We start from the raw sequence: 22,774 nt of genomic DNA, 5'->3' as shown, positions 1-22,774 counted from the left end.
CAAATGTTCCCTTCTTTGTGAAACCTCCCCATCTCTTTACAGCACCCTTACTCTCAGAATTACTGCTTTCAAAGTTCCCACAACTATTGATCCTTCCTTGTGGCATCAGTTTAATTCTGCTCTTTCTCTCTCCCATTCGTCATTAAGTTTTAAAATCATATGAAGACAGTGATTTTTACTTGTCTCTTTAAACCTCTCAAAACTTTGGGCAGGATTTTGTACACAAAATTGGGCTCAAAAGTATTTCAAGTAAATGAATTAAGGAGAGAAAGTGATGACTCCTTCCCTTCCTGCAGTCCTAAGAGCAATTTTTTAAAACTAAAAATCTGACACCACAGCCCTACCTAACCCTATTGAAGCCCACTCTTCATCTTCAGACTAGAATTCTAACTCCTAAGCATGCTGCTCGCTTCAGGGCCCTATGTGAAGTTGCTCCCACCCATCTCTCCAGCCACAACCCTCTCTATACCTCTTCTAATAAAACTTGACTGCTTATGGTGGCTACACAACGGGCTGTACTGATTCATGTCACCAGGCTTTTATTTCAACTACTCCCTCTGCCTGGAATGCCCTTTCCATTTTTCTTGACTGGCTGGGTTCAGGCATGACCTTCTCAAGCAAGTTTTCCTTCTTTGAATACAGATCCTATTAAGAACTTAAAGAAAGGAGGCGCGTGGGTGGTGGAGTCCGTTAAGCATCCTACTCTTGATTTCTGTTCAGATCATGATCTCACGGTTTGAGAGTTCGAGGCCCGCATCAGCTTCCGTGCTAATGGTGTAGAGCCTGCTTGGGAGTCTCTCTTTCTCTTTCTCTCTCTCTCCCCCTTCCCCGCTTGTGCACACACGCTCTTTCAAAGTAAATAAATAAACTTAAAAAAAAAAAAAGAACTTTAAAAAGATATTAAGTACAGAAAAGTTTATGGTCTCCTCTCCATTTGTGATTAAAAAGGAAAAGAATACTAAACCATGAAATATTTTATTTTTAATTTTTTTTGAAGTTTATTTATTTTGAGGGGGGCAGAGAGAGTGGGAGACAGAGAATCCCAAGCAGGCTCTCGCTGTCAGCGCAGAGCTACTCGGGCTTGAACTTGCAAAACCCCCAAATCATGACGTGAGCCAAAGAAACCAAGTCGTGTCCTTAACGGACTGAACCACCCAGGCGCCCCCATGAAATGTAATTTTAAATGACACACAGTTTACATGTATGCTAGATTTAGAATACTGTCTGCTTATGCTTTTCTCTCACTTTGCCTTTGTCTGCATGTACCCAATTGTAGATACCTCCAACAGTCTATGGGATAACTCCACTGTCAGATTCTCAGTTTGAGTCAAATGCTCTTTTTCTTCGCTTTCCAGGCACCGTTCTATCTGAACGTAACGTGCAAATTCCAAGTTTGCCTTTCGCACTGTGGTGTAAGCTCCAGAGGTGGCGCAAACACCGTCTTTGGCCAAGGAATGCGAGACCCCCTGGCCCCCCAGTCAGCTCCCTAGCTGACCAGTGCACATCTTCTTTAAGGAGCCGTTTCCTCCTCACCCACGAAATTCAACTGGCTCGCACCTACTAAGGGCTGGCGCCTGTAAGACAAATGAAATATCAGCCAGCCCTGAAAGTTAAAAAAAGGAGATTCTCTAGATTCCTGGACCGTGATATACAACAGGCAACCGAAACTCACAAAATTCAGCGGAGTGGGCGGGGCCGGGGAAATTACTGACACCGGAAGTCAGGTGGCACAGCTCCGCCCGAATTCCCTATCTCGGCAGTCGACTATTCAGCCTTGAAGGCGCGTCTGGCGGGCTCCGCTGAGATCCACTGTTTCGGCGTTCGACTCGCCCGTGCTGCTGCGGCCGCCGAAGGAGGGGCAAAACTCAAGATGGCGGACAAAACGCCAGGCGGATCTCAGAAGGCCAGTTCGAAGGTAATTTCTTAGAGGACTTCATAAGTCAGTGAGTTTATCACTGTCATCTGGGGCCTACAGACTCTTCTGGCCAGCGGGAGGAGATTGGGGTGGGAGTCCGCGTTCTGGTCACTACGGTAGGCCCGGGCGCCGACGCACTGTGGTGCGCAGGTTGAGAGGCCTGGTGTCTCCCCTTAGTCCTAGCCTGGATTTGGTTGGAGGCTGGCGGGCCCACGGCGGGTGGCGTGAGTAGTTCGGCCTGCGTTTGGCACTGGAGGGAAATCCGGGATTTAAACTGAGGTCTGAAGCCGTGAAAAAGCGCCCCTGTATCCCTGTTTGTGGCGCTCTAAGGCCGCCGGACAGCACCTGGGAGAGGCGGGAATCTCTTCCCGGTGCTTAAGTGTTTGCCTCTCTGTCCTCGGTTCTTTGGTCCTAGATTTTACACGCTTCCGGCTTCTTTCAGTTTACCTCAAACCCTCTCCAGGGAATAAATAACATCTAGGGCTGCAAGTTGTGAGGGGAGGACCAATGGTGGAAGGACGCGGGGTGGGAAGTGCAGAGGCGGGAGCAGTTCTCCTTTGCAGAGCTGCCTCACCAAGGTTAACGCTACGCTCTACACGTGGTCTTGTATCACTTACGAGGAAGTATAAAATGAGCGCTCCTTTTGAGGGTTCACTTTCAAGAGCTCGGGATCCCCTGCATCTCCATGTTGTGTGTTCTTCCTTCCATAGACTTGGAAGCCACTTTAGATTATTAAATTGATTTTGAGTTAACAGGGAAACGTGTGCACATACTGTGAAACCATTGAGCTGTACAAGTAGTTTAGCAGCAGTTAGGTGGTGGTTACCATCAGGTCTTAGTTGCCGTCTTGGGCCGATCACTGATTGTTTTTTTGCTTTGAGTTTCTCAAGTCCAACACGATATTAAAAGTAGTAAGTACTGCCTGAAGTAGTTCTTAAGCTTTTGATGCCAATACAATAAGTTGTGTAACAACACTTAAAGGTTCTAGGGACTGTTAAATCTTGCAGACGTGTATGATTATAAGTTGGTTATTAGGAAATTAAATTTACGGTAGACGGGGCGAGCCTTAGTTCTGAGAAACATAACCAGCACATTTTATACCTGCTTTATCAGTTTCTAATAAATAGAATCTTTGTGCCATTTTGTGGATGATGTTTGTAATTAGCTCGTAACTAGTAATGGCTTTAACGGTCAGCCTTTAATTTTGTAGAAACTATGGTTAGAGGGCCAGTTTTGGCTGTTTTACATCCCACTTTTACTCCTTGTCAGTTTCTTCCTTCCCCAGTACGTTTCCTGTCGGTGTGGAGGGCAATAGTTGGGTACATCACTCGGGCCACTTAACAGATTCACAAAAACAGGCCTGCTGTTAGGGAACTATTGGGATAGTTCGAGCATAAGCTTCATGATTTTAGTTTGTTTTCAAAGTCGTATTTTAAGTATCTCCTATTTGAGGTTTTGGATACATTGAAAACATTTTAATGTGTATGTTCAGGCTTCCTCCTAAAATAGCACTTCTCATGGTTGTGAGGGAGTAGCTGTTTCTATAAGTAAATTGTTGGATCTTCCAGTAATAAATCTTTTCAGTTTATATATTGCTTTAGGTTATCATTAGTTCATGCTATTACGAGATTCTCTACCAATGTCTGTGAAAGGAATCAGGGTATCTCAGGACTCAAAGGATATCGGTGTAATTTTCCCCATTAGTATGGAGGGCTGTACGATGCAGTTAAAGATTATGGATTTTGATGACAAGCAAAAGACCTTTGGGTTCAAATCATGACTTCGTAATTAATTGTACTTGTCTTATTAAGGCAAATTGCTTAAACTCTTGCACTTCATTTTTCTCATTTGTAATATGGATGTAAATCTATTTTTTACAGAGTTGATGTAAGGATTAAGTGAATTACTGTCAATAAAGTACATAATAAACCTTAGTTCCTTTTTCCCCTCTCCTTTTTGTCCTTAGAGGAAATAGAAAGTACTTACTTTTCAAAATGTTGTATAAATTCGAATCCTAAGATTTTAGAATCTAAGTCATCAACTATCATATAATGATGCCCAGATTGCTGCTTTCTATTTCTCACACAAGTGCTGAATTTATTGGAGAGAGTATCAGATCATTTTGGCTAATACTATAGTATTTGGAATTTCTAGTCTTGATCTCTGTGGTTTGGTTTTCCTTCCTCTGGCAGAGCAGATGAGTGACCCATTCTACAGTACAAATGGAACGTACAGCTTCTTCTGTTTCTTGCTCATTCTTTGGTAGTTAAATTCCCATTGATATAGTTCAGGATGCCTGTTAATCATGTTTCTACACATCGAGGAGAGTGTTAATTCAAATATGTACAAGGGAACGGAATGTACAGCATGGTAACTATGGTTAATACTGTATTGCATATTTGAAAGTTTCTAAGAGTAGATCTTGAAAGTTCTCATCACAAGAAAAATTATGCATGGTAACATGTTAACTAGGCTTATTGTGGTTATTAAGTTGTATATCTGAAAATAATATGATGCATGTCAATTGTACTTCAATAAAAATAAATTAAAATGTACGATATGCAGGATTTTGATGGCAAATTATTTGATGTATCTTAATTGTTTCCTATGCATTTATTTCTGTTTATCACCAGATGAAAATACTGCTTTAAAGGAGAGGGGTGTTGGTGCCATGTTGTAGCTTGATTTTGGGAGGAGAGACCATAATCGTTTCCTTAGAAAATTGTTAGACGCATTTCCTAGGACTTTAGTTTACAAAAATTAGTGTATTATTTTGATTTTAAGGATTTTGTTTGCTTGTTCAGCAAAATGAGGATAGGCAGAGAATGCGGTATTTTCGTTCCTTCTGCATTTCCTGTGCTGGTTACACTTGCTAATATAGTGCAATTATGCACCCTTTTATTTCCCTCTGTGACAGGTTTTTTGTTTTTTTTTTTTTTTTTTTTTTTGCCATAGTGTAAAAAATTGGGTTAGGTAAATTGAGCAGGTAGAGCATACTTCCTTGGACTTCCTTGGCTTCCTTCGACGTTTACTGCTGAATTGTTTAGAAAACTGTTAGGATTGCTGATTAACAAAAGTATTTTACTTCTTTTTTTTTTTAAACTTCTTTTTTTTCTTTAATTTTTAAAAAAATTTATTTATTTATTTTGAGAGAGACAGACCACATGAGTGGTGGATGGCTAGAGAGAGAGAGAGAGAGAGACGGGGAGAGAGAGTCCCAAGCAAGTGTCCACACTGTCAGAGCAGAGCCCGATGTAGGCTCGAACTCACAACTCACAAAACAGTGAAATCATGACCTGAGCCGAAATCGAGAGTTCGACACTTAACCAACTGAGCCTCCCAGGTGCCCCAAAAGTATTTTGCTTCTAAGAAATGAGTAAAATGAGGTTACATTCAAGGCTTGTGACCCTTAGATATTTATTACTGTCTGTGTTCCTTTTTTTTTTTTTAACACTCTTTTTGAGAGAGAGAGTACACGTGCGAGCCAGGGAGGGGCAGAGAGAGAGGGAGACAGAATCCCAAGGAGGTTCCAGGCTCTGAGCTGTCAGCACAGAGCCCGACATGGGGCTTGAACTTGTGAAGGGTGAGATCATGACCTGAGCCAAAGTCGGATGCTTAACTGACTGGGGCGCCCCATGTGTACATTCTTTTGATGGTATCTGAAAATATGTAAGGTTTCGATATGGTAAAACATTCCAAACAAAACACAAACCTTGAAAATTATGTTCTTCATGGTTTGCCATTTTTAGTTTAGAGTGAAACTTTATTATGTTATGATTGTAACTTTATCTTAAAATATAAAGTGGATAGTTCAGTGAGTGGAAGGTTGTCTTTTTGAGGGGAGAGTGGAATTATGAACTTCCATTTTCTTGGTTGGTGCTCTTTAGAAACTTGAGTATTTGCAGCTCTGGTGCTTGAATATGACTCGATACGGTTTTTAAAAATTCTCATCGGATTGATTTCTGAAAGTCCAGTTTTAATTTTCTTTTGGTTTTTATTCCTGAAGCTTTATTCTTCCTGCAATGTAAACTTATGGAAGATACTCATTTGCCTTAGAAAGAGAGGCTCATTTGGTATGCAAGTTGAAGACTCCTGCCTCTCTACCACATTTTTACAAAGAGCATCATTTTTTAAAAATAAAAACAAAAACTTGCTACAGGATATTAAACTTGAAAACACTAATGTTATAGATAACTTGTCTCTTATACTATCATTAAGCTTTAACATTTTATTGCAGACCAGCCATGTGTTAGATATTTTGCTGAAATAACTTTTCAAAAAGGAAGATGGTATTTGCCAGTAGCATTTGATGCTGTTTGGTCCTGTTAGATGTCTCTTCCTTGAGGAGTTAAAATTTTTTACTGGCCTTTCCTCAGTTTGGCCTGATTACAGGACATTCAAAATGTTCTTAAAACTTTTCATGTATTGATATGGTTTTGGATGTAATTTTAAAGATCATTTCATGGGGTACCTAAGTGATCCAATCCGTTAAGCCTCTGACTTCAGCTCAGGTCATGATATCACGGTTTGTGGGTTCAAGCCCTGTGTCAGGCTCTGTGCTGACAGCTCAGAGCCTAGAGCCTGCTTCTGATTCTGGGTCTCCCTGTCTCTCTGTCCCTCCCCCACTTGCGCTCTGTCTCTCTCAAAAGTAAATAAACATTAAAAAAATTGTTTTTTTTAAATAAAGATAATTTCAGGTTTGTTATTTAACTTTATCATATGTGGTACATGTCTCAGTGATCTTATAAAGTGTTTTTTGAGAGGTAGACCTTAGTTTAGTTAGCCTTGGGAGAGTGATATTAAAATAGGTACTTGCTACACTTGTTAGTGAGTGGACAGCATAGTATGTTGACAGTGGAGTGTAACTTAATTTTGTTGGGTACGTACTTGTTCCTGCAGGTTAGGTCAACAGGTATATTGAGGCTCTGTCACTTGGCAGATCTTGTGCTTGACTTTGAGGAAGAAAACTTTAAGTAAGACTATACAAACTGGGGAGCATGCTGTTTAGTGAAAAAAAGTCAACACATAATAGTACAAAGCAGAAGTACCTAAAAGTTTAGAGACAGAAGTGACTGCTGGTTAAATGGAGGGTGGCAAGGAGGAGACTTGAAGAATAGAAGAATTTGTGTTCTTTTGAACAATAAGCAGAGGTTATAAAGAGATGGGTAAGGTAAAGAAAAATCCAGGAAATAGATTCGTAAATAGTCTCTTATTTAGCCAGTGCATAGGGCACTTGCATAGGGAATAAAAGTTGCTGAGATGCAAAGGTAGGTTTGAGATAAATAGTGGAGATTTTGAATGCTATGAGTAAAATTGGAAAGCCATGGAAAATTTGAGGCAGGAAAGAGATTATTGGGACAGACTTTAACAAGGATCTGGGAGTGAGGAGGACCAGTTTAAAGATTATTGCAGTGCTCCTGATAAATTTTGAGGATTGTTTCAGAAATCTCACCTCAGATCTTCTCTGGGAAGCTTTTCCTAACAACTTCGCCACTCCCATTAAGATTTACCTTGCCCCCTGTGCTTTTGTGGCCATTGTTTTACTTGACTCTTTTATTAGCTCCTTAAGACAGGAAGTATGTCTTATTTTACTTTATAATATCTCTACTGTAAGACATAGTACCAGGAGATAGTTGAATTAAGGGAAGATCTAGACCATAATGGTGTGTTTAGAAAGGAAGAGTCCCCATGGGAGAGCTGTATTAGAAGTGGGATGAATAGAATTTGACTCACGTGATTATGAGGGGATAAAGGAGTCCAGGATGATTCTGTTATAGGGCTGTTGCTGGCCAACACTTATTGAACAGTTGTGCACCAGGCACTGTTCTAAGTATGTACTTTACCTGTTTTTGTCCTTCACAACAATCCTGTGAGGCAGGGTGCTCCTCATTTTACAGATGAAGGAAGTAGGGCCAAGGTTACAAAACTGGTAAGTGTTAAAACCAGGAAGTCTTATTCCAGAAACTGCTCTTAAAAACATTTTACTGGGGCGCCTGGGTGGCGCAGTCGGTTGAGCGTCCGACTTCGGCCAGGTCACGATCTCGCGGTCCGTGAGTTCGAGCCCCGCGTCTGGCTCTGGGCTGATGGCTCGGAGCCTGGAGCCTGTTTCCGATTCTGTGTCTCCCTCTCTCTCTGCCCCTCCCCCGTTCATGCTCTGTCTCTCTCTGTCCCAAAAATAAATTTAAAAAAATGTTGAAAAAAAAAATTAAAAAAAAAAAAAACAAAAAAAAAAAACATTTTACTACTTCCATATTATGAGTGATTGAGAGATACAATCCAGTATCAGACATAAGGCTGATAGGAGAAGCTAGTTTGGAAGGAATTTTAAATATATTGGGTTTGAGGAGCTTGCAGACATTCAGGTGAAAATAACCAGGAGGTAGTTTGAGAACAGATTGGAATCCACCCGAGGTACTAAGGTCAAAAATAAGGAATTAGAAGTCATCTCAGTGCAATAAAGGTGTTGATATGCCACCTATGGAGAGATTGTTAAACTTGTGGAGATGCAAGTTGTTGCTTTAGAAGATGAGAGGAGAAAAGACATTTTACGAGTCAGTAAAGGGAATGGAAAGCTCAAGGGGCAGAATGGCAGTGTTGGAGGAGTGTTGCTGTGGCTAGCCTGCTGAGTTGAACCAAGTTTTTATTCTCAGCCACTAGGATGTAGTGCCATATGGTATAGAATAGTTGGTTTCACCTTTTAACTCCTTAGCAATCATGAGAACAAATGATCCTTTTTACTTTTGGGTGTTCTTGCTGTCTTTCATCACATCTGTACTATCTGCTTTTTCTATCCTGAGATAAATTTCTCCTGTGTCTGCTTCTTTATTGTCTCAAGCTTCCCTTATTCCCTTTGATTTCTTGCTTTTGGGTCTTTTTCATTTGGATGAAGAATTGTGCTGTAGACCTCGGAAGATCTTGAAGCATCATTAATTTGTTGTTTTTCAGTTAAAAAACATAAAAACCAAACTCAGGACAAATGGTAGTTCTAGGTTAGGAAGAGGGAAGGTCAGCTTCTGTAGTAGCATTACATTTACTGTTTACTAGGACCATTAGCTTTAGAAGTTGGTTATTCTTTTTAAAATCTTATTAAGTACTGTTTGTATATCTCTAACTCTTCTTAAGTCTAAAGAAGTTCCATTCTGAATGCAGTGTAGTTTATAGCTCCATATCAGTGGGAAATATCTGGTTTGCAGTAAATGTGACCAATGCCATCTTAGGTTAATTGAAATCAGCTAATGCATCTTCCTAAGCCATGCTGTTATTTTTAAGTCCTAGAAATGATTTGAATATGGTGGCATAGAAGTTTAAATAGCGCTGTCTTATAAGGTCTTGAGTGTTTACTTATGTGGGTGAACTTTAGAATTATTTTTGGTAACTTTGTCCCAATGCAAAGATTTCCCTTTGGGGTATTGAGCTGTTGAAATTGCATTGAATATATAAATAAATTTGGTTATAATTGACATTGTCTTAATAATGTTTATTCCCATCCAGGAATATAATGAGTCTTTTCAAAAGGTAACTTGAATAATTGAAGCCTTCTATAAAGTTTGTGTTTTCTTCACCTGGGTTGTGTACATTTCTTTAGTTGGTTTCTAGGCGTTTTCTGCTTATTGTTACTATTGTGATTAGGATACTATTTTTGTTACCTACTAGGTTAATATAGTATATTGGCAAGCAGTTAAATTTTTTTTTTAAATGTTTATTTATTTTGAGAGAGAGAGAGGGAGAGCTAACATGCATGCTCTCACATACCCTTCTGACTCTGCAAGGGCCAGAGAGAGGGAGAGGGAGTCCCAGACAGGCTCCTACTCAGCACAGAGCCTGATGTGGGGTGTGATCTCATGACCATGAGATCGTGACCTGAGCCAAAATCAAGAGTCAGATGCTTAACTGACTGAGCCACCCAGGTGCCCCTCTTGGTTTCACTTTAAGCGTTTAAATATATATAGAAATAAGTCAAATCTCATTACCTAATACCTCGCAAAATAAAAACAGCTCAGTGACAGAGTTAAATTCTGGGACTCCTAGTAAAAATTTCAGACAGATATCACATGTTATTTAGTTAATAGTCTTGCAGCTTGGCTTTTTTGTCTTTAGATGCATAGTGGAAAAAAATAATATTGTATGCTGTATATAATTTGATCTGTAGATCAGTTAGGAAAAATATGAAATTTTACCAGTTGCCATTGTCAGGAAGTGCCATTATTTGAAGACTGAACTCCTGGGCAACAATCAGCAACAGTGGCATGCCGAATTAGGAGCAGCCCCCATAAAACAAGTTGTAAATGGTGGCCAATTGTGGATTTGATAATAGGGTTTTCTTTTTCTTGAACTATTTGTGCAGTAGCATTTGTACCTTTTACATTCAGAGTTTATGTGTGGATTTTCTTGTTATTAGAATCTGCTCCTTAAATGACTGGGTAGTTGGAAGGAGGGGAAGTTTCTTTGCTGTATAGCAAGATGTTGCTGTTCTGTCAGTGTTGTGGCAGTAAACAGTGTATCTTATGACTTGGGAAGAGCTTTTACACAAAAATTCTGTTGTAAAATAGTGGTTAGTTTTCCAGTCTACAGTTTAAAAGGTTTAACTATGCTTCAGAGATATCCCACTCTCATTTACATATTTTGGCCTATATGCTTCCTCAATTTTAAAGAATTGACTTGCACATTCATTTTGGGTCACAACCTTTTTATAAGTCATAGATTGCCTTTGGTTTTATTAGCTGAGGAGAAATTGCTACAAGTTTGGGAAGATTAAGTCTGTATAACCTGAGGCACCCTTGTTTTGTTAGCATAATATATTTTAGGATCATTTAAATACTGACTTTCTTTTGTAATAATTGCAGACCAGATCATCAGATGTTCATTCATCTGGATCTTCAGATGCACACGTAAGTGTAAAAGGTGATCTTTGTCTTCTTTCTCTTTTCCTTCCTTCCTTCCTCCCTCCCTTCTTTTTTTCTCTTCCTCCTTTCTTCCTTCCTTCCAGCTCTATACCCAATGTGGGGCTCAAACTCATGACCCCCAGATTAAGAGGTACATGCTCCACCAGCTGAGCTAGCCAGGTGCCCCTTGTCTTTTTCGTTAACATTTAATTTCTCTCTGTGTATATTCCTACGTTTATGATTTTGCTTGATAAATAGATAATTATATTCTATGTGTCCTTTTCTATCATGTTTTTAGCTAGGTGCACTCTTTTTTGTGTGTTCTATTTGCACAAGTTGGCCCCCACAGACCATGTTAGAAACCAAGTATATATTGCACAAGTATATATATGTGCTTATAAAGTTCTGTACATATACAAATGTGTGTACTTGTACATTGACTATGGTTTGCATTATACACACTTGTTCTTTTCTCACTGCACAATAAATATACCTATTGGAAATCCCCGCAAGTCAGCAGTCACAGCTCTAATCTGCTGGCATCATTCCATAGGGGAAGGTACAAATTATTAAGCTGTTTCTCTATTGATGAGCATATACCTGTTGAAAAGCTTTTTGATATTTTGAATAATTCCTCAGTAAACATTCCTTTACATGTTATTACAGCAGTGCTCAAAATCTGGTTTCAGACCCTTGGGGGTTACTGAGAATTTTCCAGGGGCTTTGTGAGTTCAACTATTTTAAATAATACAAAGATAATATTTGCCTTTTTCATCATGTTGACATTTGCATTAATGGTGCAAAAGCAATTGATGGATAAACTGTTGGCATCTTAGCATGAATCAAGCCAGTGTTGTCAAAGTGGACCAGTAGTCATTGTATTCTTCCCCACCTGGCACAGTAAAAGTAGAAATATGCTAGTTTCACTTAAGAATGTTCTTGATGAAGCAGTAAAAATTATTAATATTTTGTCCTTGCCTATGGGTCTCTGTAATGTTCTGTATGATGAAATGGGAAGTACATATAAGGCACTACTGCTTATCAGAGTGTGATGTTTGTCTTGAGGAAAAGATAATTGCCAGATTATTTAAGTTGAGAAATGAAAACTGGCTCCTTTTTTCATGGAATACCGTTTTTACTTGAAGGAACAACTGACAAACTGGTTAATCAGACTTGGGGGTTTGGCAGATATTTTCTTGAAAACTTAAGGGAACAGATCTGTTACTTCAAAGAAAATAATTATTTGTTGCTGATACAAAATTTGAGCTTTTGGGTCTAAGTTAGAATTTTTGGAAACTTTTAAGGACTTTTCTGATAAAATCAATAGTGATATTAAGGGATGAGAGTTTTGATAGTGTATAGTGAAATTTGTCACTATTTGGACATTTGGGTTATTTGTACTTTTAGTACTACATATGTGATTTTTAAAAACTCGTTTTACTTTTCCTGAAGATGGATGCATCGGGACCCTCAGATAGTGACATGCCAAGTCGCACACGACCTAAGAGTCCAAGAAAACATAATTATAGGAATGAGAGTGCCCGTGAAAGCCTTTGTGATTCTCCTCATCAGAATCTCTCAAGAGTAAGTGTTGATAAAGATGAGAAAAGATTAATGATTTTAATCTGTCTTGATCAAATTTGGTAGTTGAATATTTTGGTACTGGTTGTTTCATCTTGCACTATTTGGAAATAGCATTCTTTGTTGTATTTGGGTTAATGATAAACAAGTTCATGTAAGGAAATGTTTTTTGTAGCTAATATGTGAGCTAGATTTCACTTAAAATTTAAAATTTTATTGAAAAAACCAAGGAGTGTTTTTGATATAAAATGGTTAATAGTCAGATTTATTGTTCCTCCCTTATAACATTTACTGAACCAAGTGCCACATGACAGTCACTGGAAATAAACAGATGATTAAAACACAGTTCTTGCTCTTGGAGAGCAAATAGTCTTGCCCTGGGAAGTAAACAGGAACAGGTACTGTTCACTCTGGTTAGTGTAGTGCCCAGGGCAATATGAGAACCCAGAGAAGGAACTTCTTTACCATATGTATCTGCAAAGTGTTCTCACGCTCTTAGTCTTTTCTATTTCAAATAATTTTTCTTGTGATTAAATTTGGGATGCTAATATATTAATAAAAATAAAATTTGGAAATATAATAAGACAGTTATCACCAGCCAATATTAAAATTCGTAACACTTAATTTTTCTTGTTTAATGTTTCTAAGCATAAATATATTTTCATGGATGATTGTATTTCTTTGTGTAAACATTCCATAATTTCCTTAACTATTTTTCTGTTAAGTGTGTAAATTTAGCTCTTAGGATATAAATAAAATTGGAACCCTTCCAATTTTTTTTTTGTAAAATTATGGTTTTCATTGAATTTGTATGTAATTTTGCTGTTTGAACTTCTTTTTAAATGTTTATTTATTTTGAGGGGAGTGAGAGAGCGTGAGCAGGGGAGGGGCAGAGAGAGAAGGAGATAGAGAATCCCAAGCAGGCTCACTATTGTCAGTGCAGAGTCTGATGTGGGTCATGAACTATGAGATCATGACCTGAGCTGAAATCAAGAGTTGGACACACTTAACTGACTGAGCCACCCATGCACCCAGCCATTTTATGTAAACTTTTGAAGTTAAAACCATAGATGCTGGGGTACCTGGTTGGCTCAGTTGGTTCAGTATCCAACTCCTGATTTTGGCCCAGATCATGATCCTAGGATCCTGGGATCAAGTCCTGTGTCAGGCTCCACACTGAGCATGGAGCCTGCTATGGATTCTCTCTCTCCCTCCCTCCCTCCTGTCCTCCCTCCCTCCCTCTCTCTCCCTGTCTCTCCTTGTCTCTCCCTCTCTTTCTCTTCCCCCTGCCAAAAAATTAATAAATTTTTAAAAAGTGCCAAAAAAGAGTCCCCAAACAAATCCAGAGATGTTGAATGATGAGCAAACATTTTTCTTTCTACTTTGGGGAAAAAATTTAGTTTGAATCTATTACTGAAACCTCATTTTGACTTTGGGGTTATAAACGGTTTTATTTTTTTCAGTGACTTTAACTTTAAAATAGTTTATAACATTTTACTCTTCCATTTTGCTTCTCTCAAGGTCAAGCCTATTTAATAATCAGGAATTTGATAAAGTCTAATTTGTTATTGGTTAACTTGTCATTTTGGTAGGCAAGAGTGAAACCTTTGGATTTTAGTTACAGATTGATATTTTAGGTTGTATTTAATAGACATTCCTCTTAAGTTTATGAATCAAAGTCTAACATTCAAATGAATAACTGAACAGCTAAAGGTCAACAACAGTTTTACTTCTGAAATCTGAAATTCTGTGATTATGTTTATAAAAACAGTGTTGTTGATGAAGAATGAGTTAATTTACTGAATTATAAAAGGAAGTGATGTGATGTAGTACCTGAAATGGGGGTTATGGATGGTATTTAGATTCTTGCTACTGAACTTTGGAAATACATGCTGCCTTCTCCCTATTTGAATGTCTGTTTTCCATCACTACTTCTTTTCCTCAGAATCATCTGTACTTTTTCTCAAGTGCTTTTCCAGCAAGTAGGTTGACTGAGTAGTAAGCCTTGGCGTCTCCCTCTCTGCTTTATTTTACCTTTTTAAAAGAAAATGGCTTTTGTGTGTTACTGACCTTGAGTTAGCCAATGAAGACATACTTTAAGGAATACTTTACATCAGAATCTAGCCCAATGGAGCCACTTGATGCTTAAGAGTAGCCTCAGCTTTTCTGCTTTACAGTGAAATTTCTTTTTTAAAAGTCATCTAATCTGAAGACTTGATTACCACTTGAGAGCTGTATCAGTTGAGTTATAGGTAGCATTAAGAAATGTGTATGTAGTAAATGTATGCTTTTTACTTCTTTTCACAGCCTCTTCTAGAAAACAAACTTAAAGCATTCAGTATTGGAAAAATGAGTACAGCTAAGAGAACTTTAAGTAAGAAGGAGCAAGAAGAATTAAAGAAAAAGGTAATGTTTAAATTGCATTTTGAGTTATCCTTGGAAATGTGTCTAAATAAGTGCATGTACAAATAGAGAAATGCTTTTGAAAGTTTCTTGACCTCAGGGTATTCTCAGTTCCCACCACCAAGTCAAGTCTGTAACACAGGGTACATTCAGAGGAGTCTAGTTTGTATCCCTGTCCCCTCCACCATTTCTTATATGTAAGTTTTGGTTATTCTCTGGTCTGTTCTTTTTGTATAAGTAACTCTGTATAAATATATACTGTACTCCTCTTTCCTAGACGATCAATAATATGCTATATACAGTGTACTTTCTGCATTTTGCTTTTTTCACTTAACATATCTCAGAGGTTACTGCAGGTATATTGAAATAACCTTTTTAAAAAAAATTGTTTTTAATGTTTTTATTTATTTTTTGAGAGAGAGACAGAGTGTGAGTGGGGGAGGGCATAGAAAGAGAGGGAGGCACAGAATCCCAAGCAGGCTCCAGGCTCCGAGCTGTCAGCACAGAACCCGATGCGGGGCTCAAACTCAAAAGCTGTGAGATCATGACCTGAGCCAAAGTCAGATGCTTAACTGACTGAGCCATCCAGGTACACGCCCCACCCCCCACCCCCCCCCTTTTTTTAATAATACCTGTGTAGACATACATTAGTTTATTCATTAAAATTCTGTTGAGGGCATTTTTATTTTGGTCTTTTGCCATTACAAATAGTGCTGTTAATGGATACTGTTATGCATGTGGTTTTTTTTGCTAGTTTATCTTTGGGGTATATACGTTTAAAGTTCATATATTTTGAGAGAGAGAGAGGGAGCGTGCGCATGCACACTGAATGGGAAGGGGCAGAGAGAGGGGGAGAGAGAATCCCAAGCGGGCTCTCTGCTGTCAGCATGGACTCTGTGGGGCTTGATCTCATGAACCATGACATCATGACCTGAGCCAAAATCAAGTGTCTAACACGTAACCAGCTGAGCCACCCAGGCGCCCCATTGGGATATATTTCTATAAGTGAGGTTACTGGGTTGAATGGTAAATGCCTAAATGTAGCTCTGTTGGGTATTGTCAGATTGCTCTCTATAAGTGCAGAGCCATTTTGCATCTCTGTCCGTAATGTATGAGAGGTTGTGTCCCTATAGCCTTGCCAACAGAGGATGTTTTTGAAATTTTGCCAATCTGCTAGGTGAAAAATGTTATCTCAGTGTAGTTTTAAATTTTTATTTCTCTTGTATAAGTAAGGTTGAACAGCTTTTGTGTTTGTATCTGTGAACTATCTGCCTGTATCTCAACCAGTCTTTCCAGAGATTTGTAGGTCATCTCTGTTTTAAAAACTTCACATATTGAGTATATTAACAGTTCGTGACACAGGTGCAGTGTTTTTTTTCCCAGTCAATTGTCTCTTTATTTTGTTTCTGGTGTTTTTTGGTGTAGAAACTGTTTATTGTTAGGTAATCAGATTTATCAATCTTCCCTTATGATTTCTAGTATTCCATTATTGTTCTCACTCCTAGCTTATAAAGGAATTTCCTCATTTTTTAAATACTGTATATATAGTTTCATTAAAAAAACTTAAATCTGATTCATTTGCAGTTTCTCCTAGTATGTGTTGTGAAGAATTGGCTCATTTTTATCTTTCTTTTTCAAATAGTTATCAAGTTATCCCAATATCATTCATTGAATTTTTTTTTTTTTCAATGTTTTTTTATTTATTTTTGGGACAGAGAGAGACAAAGCATGAACGGGGGAGGGGCAGAGAGAGAGGGAGACACAGAATCGGAAACAGGCTCCAGGCTCCGAGCCATCAGCCCAGAGCCCAACGCGGGGCTCGAACTCACGGACCGCGAGATCGTGACCTGGCTGAAGTCGGACGCTTAACCGACTGCGCCACCCAGGCGCCCCCCAATATCATTCATTGAAAAGTCCATCTGTTCTCCCTTGGGTTGAGCTATTCCTTTTATTGAATACTAAATTTCTGACTGTTATTGGATTTATTTCTTTGTTTTCTATTCTCTGCCATTGGCCTTTGATGCATACATATTTTGGGGACATTGTGAAGAGTAATAACTGCAATTGTCAAGGTTCTTTTGAGATTTTTTTTTTAAATGCCGGCTATGGAGATATTGCTACTTCAGCTTGTAATACTCATGTCTTTGGTGGTTTGTAAAGGAAATCTTTATAATCACTGAATTAAATCATCGTGCTTTGGAAATGTTAAAAACATTAATAGAGTAATATATTTTATATAGTTGTCATACAGTTTGAGTCCTGCTGTCTCTTTTTTAATTTTTTTTTTTTTTTTAACATTCATTTATTTTTGAGACAGAGAGACAAAGCATGAACAGGGGAGGGGCAGAGAGAGAGGGAGACACAGAATCTGAAACTGGCTCCAGGCTCTGAGCTGTCAGCACAGAGCCCAACGCAGGGCTCGAACTCACGGACCGTGAGATCATGACCTAAGCTGAAGTCGGACGCTTAACCGACCGAGCCACCCAGGCGCCCCTGACTCCTGCTGTCTCTAAACAGATTTACTTAGGGGGTCTTTTTCTGGTTCCACAAATTGCCAGTAAAGGATCAAAGTCTCTTTCAGTTTCAATGTTAATATCTAATACCTACTAAAGATTAGGTGTTATTACTTATTGGGACTGCCTAACCTGCTTTTCCCAGTGAAGGGAAAGGTTTTGTTTACATTATTACTTGATGAGTCTTACCCTGTGTACAATAATTTTCATATTAAGTGATACTATTTTCATGTATATTTAGGAAGATGAAAAGGCAGCAGCTGAGATTTATGAGGAATTTCTTGCTGCTTTTGAAGGAAGTGATGGTAATAAAGTGAAGACATTTGTGCGTGGAGGTGTTGTTAATGCAGCTAAAGGTTAGTATGAATATTACAGTCCTTGAGCAAATCCAAAATGTCCTAGTAGAATGACTGTAGGTAATTATGAAAGATGTTTGTTGTCTTTAGAATTTCACATTTTCTTTCTATCAGCACCCTCTAGTGTTGATATTAATCGTTAATTAGCAAAATAAATGGCCAGATATGGGTTAGAGAAATTGGAGCCAGAGAAGTTTTAAAAATATTTAGTGCCTTTCAAGGTTGAAGACAGCAGTGCACTTTGCAAAAATTTTAATGTATTTCATAGTTTCACTATAAAATGATTAAATTAGTATTTTGTTGGAGAGTAAGGTGGTAATAAGAACTTAACTTCATATTTTGTCACTAATATATCAGTGCTAAACACATTTTCCTAATTTTTGTTTATTTTTAACTAAAAATAATAAAAGATCAAATAATATGAAATTATTTTTGAAAATTAGTTTTGAAGCTTAGTATTTTAAATTTCAGAAGAACATGAAACAGATGAAAAAAGAGGTAAAATCTATAAGCCGTCTTCAAGATTTGCAGATCAAAAAAATCCTCCAAATCAGTCATCCAATGAAAGACCACCATCTCTTCTTGTCATAGAAACCAAAAAACCTGTAAGTCATAATCAAATAAGTGGCTTTATATGTTCAGAGATGACACTGCCAATGATATTTCAGTACTTCCATTGTAAGCAGGACTTTGGTTTCTTGTTTATAATTATTTTTGGAATAGATGTTGAGTTTTGTTGCTTAATCTTTCTAGAGAAGAGATAATAAATTAGAGTAGGACATTTAGACGATATTCTTATGTTCTTTGAGCGATAAACATTTGGTGTTACTGTACTCATTGCATACTGCAAGTAAAAAGTTGACTGTATTTTATTTATTTAAAAAATTTTTTTAATGTTTATTTATTTTTGATAGAGACAGAGCATGAGTGGGGGAGGGGTAGAGAGAGAGGGAGACACAGAATCTGAAACAGGCTCCAGGCTCTGAGCTGTCAGCACAGAGCCCGACGCGGGTCTCGAACTCACGGAGTGAGAGATCATGACCTGAGCTGAAGTCAGACGCTCAACCGACTGAGCCACCCAGGCACCCCAAAAGTTGACTGTATTTTAAATAAAAAGTAATGGGATTTTTGTTTTTAAACAGTTCTAAACTGAGGTATTTAAATAATACCAGCATGTGTAGTGGCAGTTAACTTTGGAAAACTTACGTATTCCAATAATGTATCTTTTGCCTAGAACATTTTTGGTATTTATTTGGAAATACTGTCAACCTAGTGGCACTTTCTTTTAAGTATTCTTGGTATTAGAAAAATTTTTATTTTTCGATGAATTTTTCATGGTAGTTGGTATATAGATATGGGTCACGTCATTTGGAGCCATACTTGGTGAAGAAATATGATTACATTGAAAGGTGACACTGACTTTCCTTGCATGACTAAAATAGCTCTGGATGCAAAGGAAAAAAAGCAGTTTAATTGAGATATAATTCACATACCATAAAATTTACCCTTTTAAATTATTCAGTTATTTTTTAAATTATATTCACAATTGTGCAAAAATCACTAATTTCTAATTGCAGAACATTTTTATTATCCCAGAAAGAAACCTTATACCTATTTTAGTCATCCCCAACCCCTGGCAATTACTAATCTCCTTTTTATCTGTTTGGATTTGCCTGTTTAAGACATTTCATGCAGATGGAATCATACAACATGTAGCCTTTTGTTTCTGGCTTCTTAGCATAATATTTCAAGGTTCATCTGTATGTTCTGGCACATGTTAGTTCCTTATTCCTTTTTATGGTTGAATAATATTTTATGGATATAGCACATACTGTTTATGCATCTATCACTTGACATTTGGGTTGTCTCCACTTTTTGGTTATTGTGGATAATGTTGCTATAAACATTTGTGGGTAGGCTTTTTTTGTGGACTTACATATTCAGTTCTCAAGTATATGATATATGTATTTTATATCCCTACATACACATACACCTAGGAATGGAATTCTGGGTTGTATGGTAACTATTTGTTTAATCTTTTGAGAAACTGCCAAAACTGTTTTCCAGATTAGCTGTATCATTTTATAATCCCATCAGCAATGTATGAGGGTTCTAATTTTTCCACATCTTTACCAACGCTTGTTAAAATTGTCTATTTTTAAAATTTATTTTAGTCATCTTAGTGGGTGTGAAGTTGTAGCTAATTGTGATTTTGATTTTCACTTCCCTGATGATGAACATCTTTTTATGTGTTTATCATCCATTTGTAGTCTTCTGTGGAGAAATGTCTTTTTAGCTCCTTGGCCCATTTTGTAATTGGGCTTCTTGTTGTCTTTTTACTGTTAAGTTGTAAGAGTATTTTACACTTCCTGGAGTCAAGTCTCTTATCAGCTATTTGAATTGCACATGTTTTCTCCCATTCTGTGAGTTGTCTTTGCATTTTATTGATAGTGTCCTTTGAAGCCCAAAGTTTTTAATTTTGATGAAGTTTAGTTTATCTGTTTGTTTTGTATGTTGCTTTTGCTTTCAATGTCATATCTAAGAAATCATTGCCTTATTCAAAGTCATGAAGTCATGAAGATTTATTCCTATGTTTTTCTCTTAGAGTTTTATAGTTTTAGTGCTTCAGTTTAGTTTCTGTGAGTCATTTGAGTGAATTTTTGTGTATGGCATGAGGAAGTTCAACTTCACTTTTTCTTGCATATGGATATTCTAGCACTATTTGTGAAAAAAGGCTATTTTTCTCCATTGTGTTATTTTGGCACTTCTAAGAGAGGGATTTCAAAAGCAGTTTTAAAAGAGGAATTCCAAAGATGTTACTCATTGTTTTACTAATTCATAGTCCTCCTACAGTGATTGTTTTGAAGAAGGGCATATTTTTGGTAGTTGTTCATGGTACTTTAGTTGGCAGTTCAGTTACTTTATGTTCATTAGTTTTGCTTCCTGTTATTCTCTAACAATATTCAGGCCTAATTATCCCAGGCTTTTAGGGGATAAAGTTAGCGAGTCCTTTACTTTAAGACTGTAGTTTGTTATTTTCTTTAATTGCTTTAATAATTGTTAAATTCTTAGTTCAAGAGAACAGGAAGGAAGTGCAGTGAAAACAGAAGTAATTTAAATAATTAGAACATAATTGGCACTAAAATAAAAATTATTTAAAACGATCTGATTATTGAACCATTCGTTTTGTTTAATCTTGTTTTGTATGAAGTATAACTTGTTATATCCTTCATAGCCACTGAAGAAAGGGGAGAAAGAAAAGAAAAAAAGCAATTTGGAACTCTTCAAAGAAGAATTGAAACAGTAAGTTTTATAGTGTGGAGAACAGCTATCATAGGTATTTTGCATTATTGGCTTAGAGATGCAGGTATGAAGAATGTAGTTTACTGATTAGTTACCACTAAACTGGCTTACCTACTATGAGGTTGTTTTAGATATTATAGTGATTTTTTTTAGGATATGTTTGAAAGTGAATTAGCATTTCATCCAGCACCTGGGCTGGTTACATCATGTAGATGCAGTTCAATTGATAGTATCTAAGTATTTAATGTCCAGAGTCCTGTTTGCAGTGGAAACAATGTAGTCACTGAGATATGGGTGAGGAGTGAGCAAACTTAACCAAGAAAGAACAAATTCTGTGGTCTTGATGTTGAATTTCCACCTTGGAAGTGGGCTTTGTATTCTCATGCTTGTTTGACATAGCAGAAATTTGCTCATGGCTTATAGCTATGGGACTCACTGATCTCGGTTGTTAGTACTGGCATTTAATTATTCACAAATATTTCAAGTTCTGTGAACATGGTACCTGGGTAAGTTGTATTCTTAACAGATGTGAACGAACAAATTTTGGCTCATTGTTAGTGATTATAAATGTTTTCAACAGAATTCAGGAAGAGCGTGATGAGAGACATAAAACAAAAGGCAGGTTAAGCCGATTTGAGCCTCCTCAGTCAGATTCTGATGGTCAGCGTCGTTCTAGTAAGTGACATTTTTTTTAATGTTTATAGTTGTGATTAACTATTCTAAAAACTAAGAATTGTTTTCTTTTCCCCTTTTAAAGTGGATGCGCCTTCAAGAAGAAATAGATCATCTGGTGGTAATACAGTTTTTTGCTTTTTTTAACTAATAAAAATTGTCCATACTTTGTATTTTGCAGGTTATAATTTTTTTTTCCTCTTTGTCCTAGTTCTTGATGATTATGCACCTGGCTCACATGATGTAGGAGATCCAAGCACTACTAATTTATACCTTGGAAACATTAATCCACAGGTAATATTAGAAAGTTAGATGAATGTTGACTTGTATTCTTTATAATTATGGAAGAAAACTGCTTTATCAATAAAATAAAGTCAAGAATCTAAAATAAGAAAATTTGATGGACCTTAGGGACTATTGAAGTCTCTAAAATTACCTTATAAAATTAAGTCTTAACTGGTATGGGCTGAATTATCTTGCTGCAGTTCTTAAGGGTTTACCTCGTACTCTTTCTGTAACTGGACTATCTGAATTTGAAATGTCTTACTATGTGCTGATTTTATTATTTATCAAAATAGGATATGACCAGTGCTAGACAATGTTCTTTTGAGACTACCCCCTTCTGATGCATAGCTTGCTTCCTTAATAATGTATTTCCTTTTTCTTTCTTCATAATAGCAAACTAGTGATTTGTGCCTGTCTTTTATATTTTAATTCTTTTCCTCATTTTAGTGTTACTTGTGTTATGAGGAATGTAGTGGTTGTAATAAATAACATGCTCTTTTTAAAAGTTACATCTGTTTGGACCTCATTGTGTATTTACCATTTTCTCTTTTCTCTAGCAATTACATAGGGTGCTGGAAAAAGAAAAAGTGATTAGATTTTTTTTTTTCTTTTATCACCAACATATATTTTCTCCTTTTCTTAAATGCGATAATCACTGCTGCCTGAAAAACATTGCTAAATGCCTAAAGAAATCACTGCCGAAAAACAGCTTATTTTATTTTATTTTTTTATTTATTTTTTAACGTTTATTTATTTTTTGAGACAGAGAGAGACAGAGCATGAACCAGGGAGGGTCAGAGAGAAAGAGGGAGACACAGAATCTGAAACAGGCCCCAGGCTCTGAGCTGTCAGCACAGAGCCCGA

The 22,774-nt window shown here is 37.2% G+C and overlaps 1 protein-coding gene across 3 annotated transcripts in view; it reads left to right on the top strand.

Moving 5' to 3' along the window:
* The first annotated feature begins 1,711 nt into the window (after positions 1 to 1,711).
* Positions 1,712 to 22,774, top strand: part of U2SURP (U2 snRNP associated SURP domain containing) — a 54,153-nt gene continuing 33,090 nt past the window's right edge. The window contains exons 1-10 of one of the 3 annotated variants that reach the window (XM_049628704.1): positions 1,712 to 1,915; positions 10,759 to 10,803; positions 12,250 to 12,381; positions 14,686 to 14,784; positions 17,536 to 17,650; positions 18,122 to 18,255; positions 20,886 to 20,953; positions 21,534 to 21,628; positions 21,711 to 21,746; positions 21,837 to 21,919. In XM_049628704.1, the coding sequence (XP_049484661.1) occupies positions 1,871 to 1,915; positions 10,759 to 10,803; positions 12,250 to 12,381; positions 14,686 to 14,784; positions 17,536 to 17,650; positions 18,122 to 18,255; positions 20,886 to 20,953; positions 21,534 to 21,628; positions 21,711 to 21,746; positions 21,837 to 21,919 (852 nt within the window). In that variant the 5' untranslated portion in view covers positions 1,712 to 1,870. The remainder of the gene's footprint in view (positions 1,916 to 10,758; positions 10,804 to 12,249; positions 12,382 to 14,685; positions 14,785 to 17,535; positions 17,651 to 18,121; positions 18,256 to 20,885; positions 20,954 to 21,533; positions 21,629 to 21,710; positions 21,747 to 21,836; positions 21,920 to 22,774) is intronic. The other 2 variants (XM_049628703.1, XM_049628702.1) reach the window with 2 other exon arrangements.

The sequence above is a fragment of the Panthera uncia genome, chromosome C2, assembly GCF_023721935.1.
Source record: "Panthera uncia isolate 11264 chromosome C2, Puncia_PCG_1.0, whole genome shotgun sequence".
Lineage (NCBI taxonomy): Eukaryota > Metazoa > Chordata > Mammalia > Carnivora > Felidae > Panthera > Panthera uncia.
The sequence above is the reverse complement of the archived record's forward strand: the minus strand, read 5'-3'. Positions and strand labels throughout refer to the sequence as shown.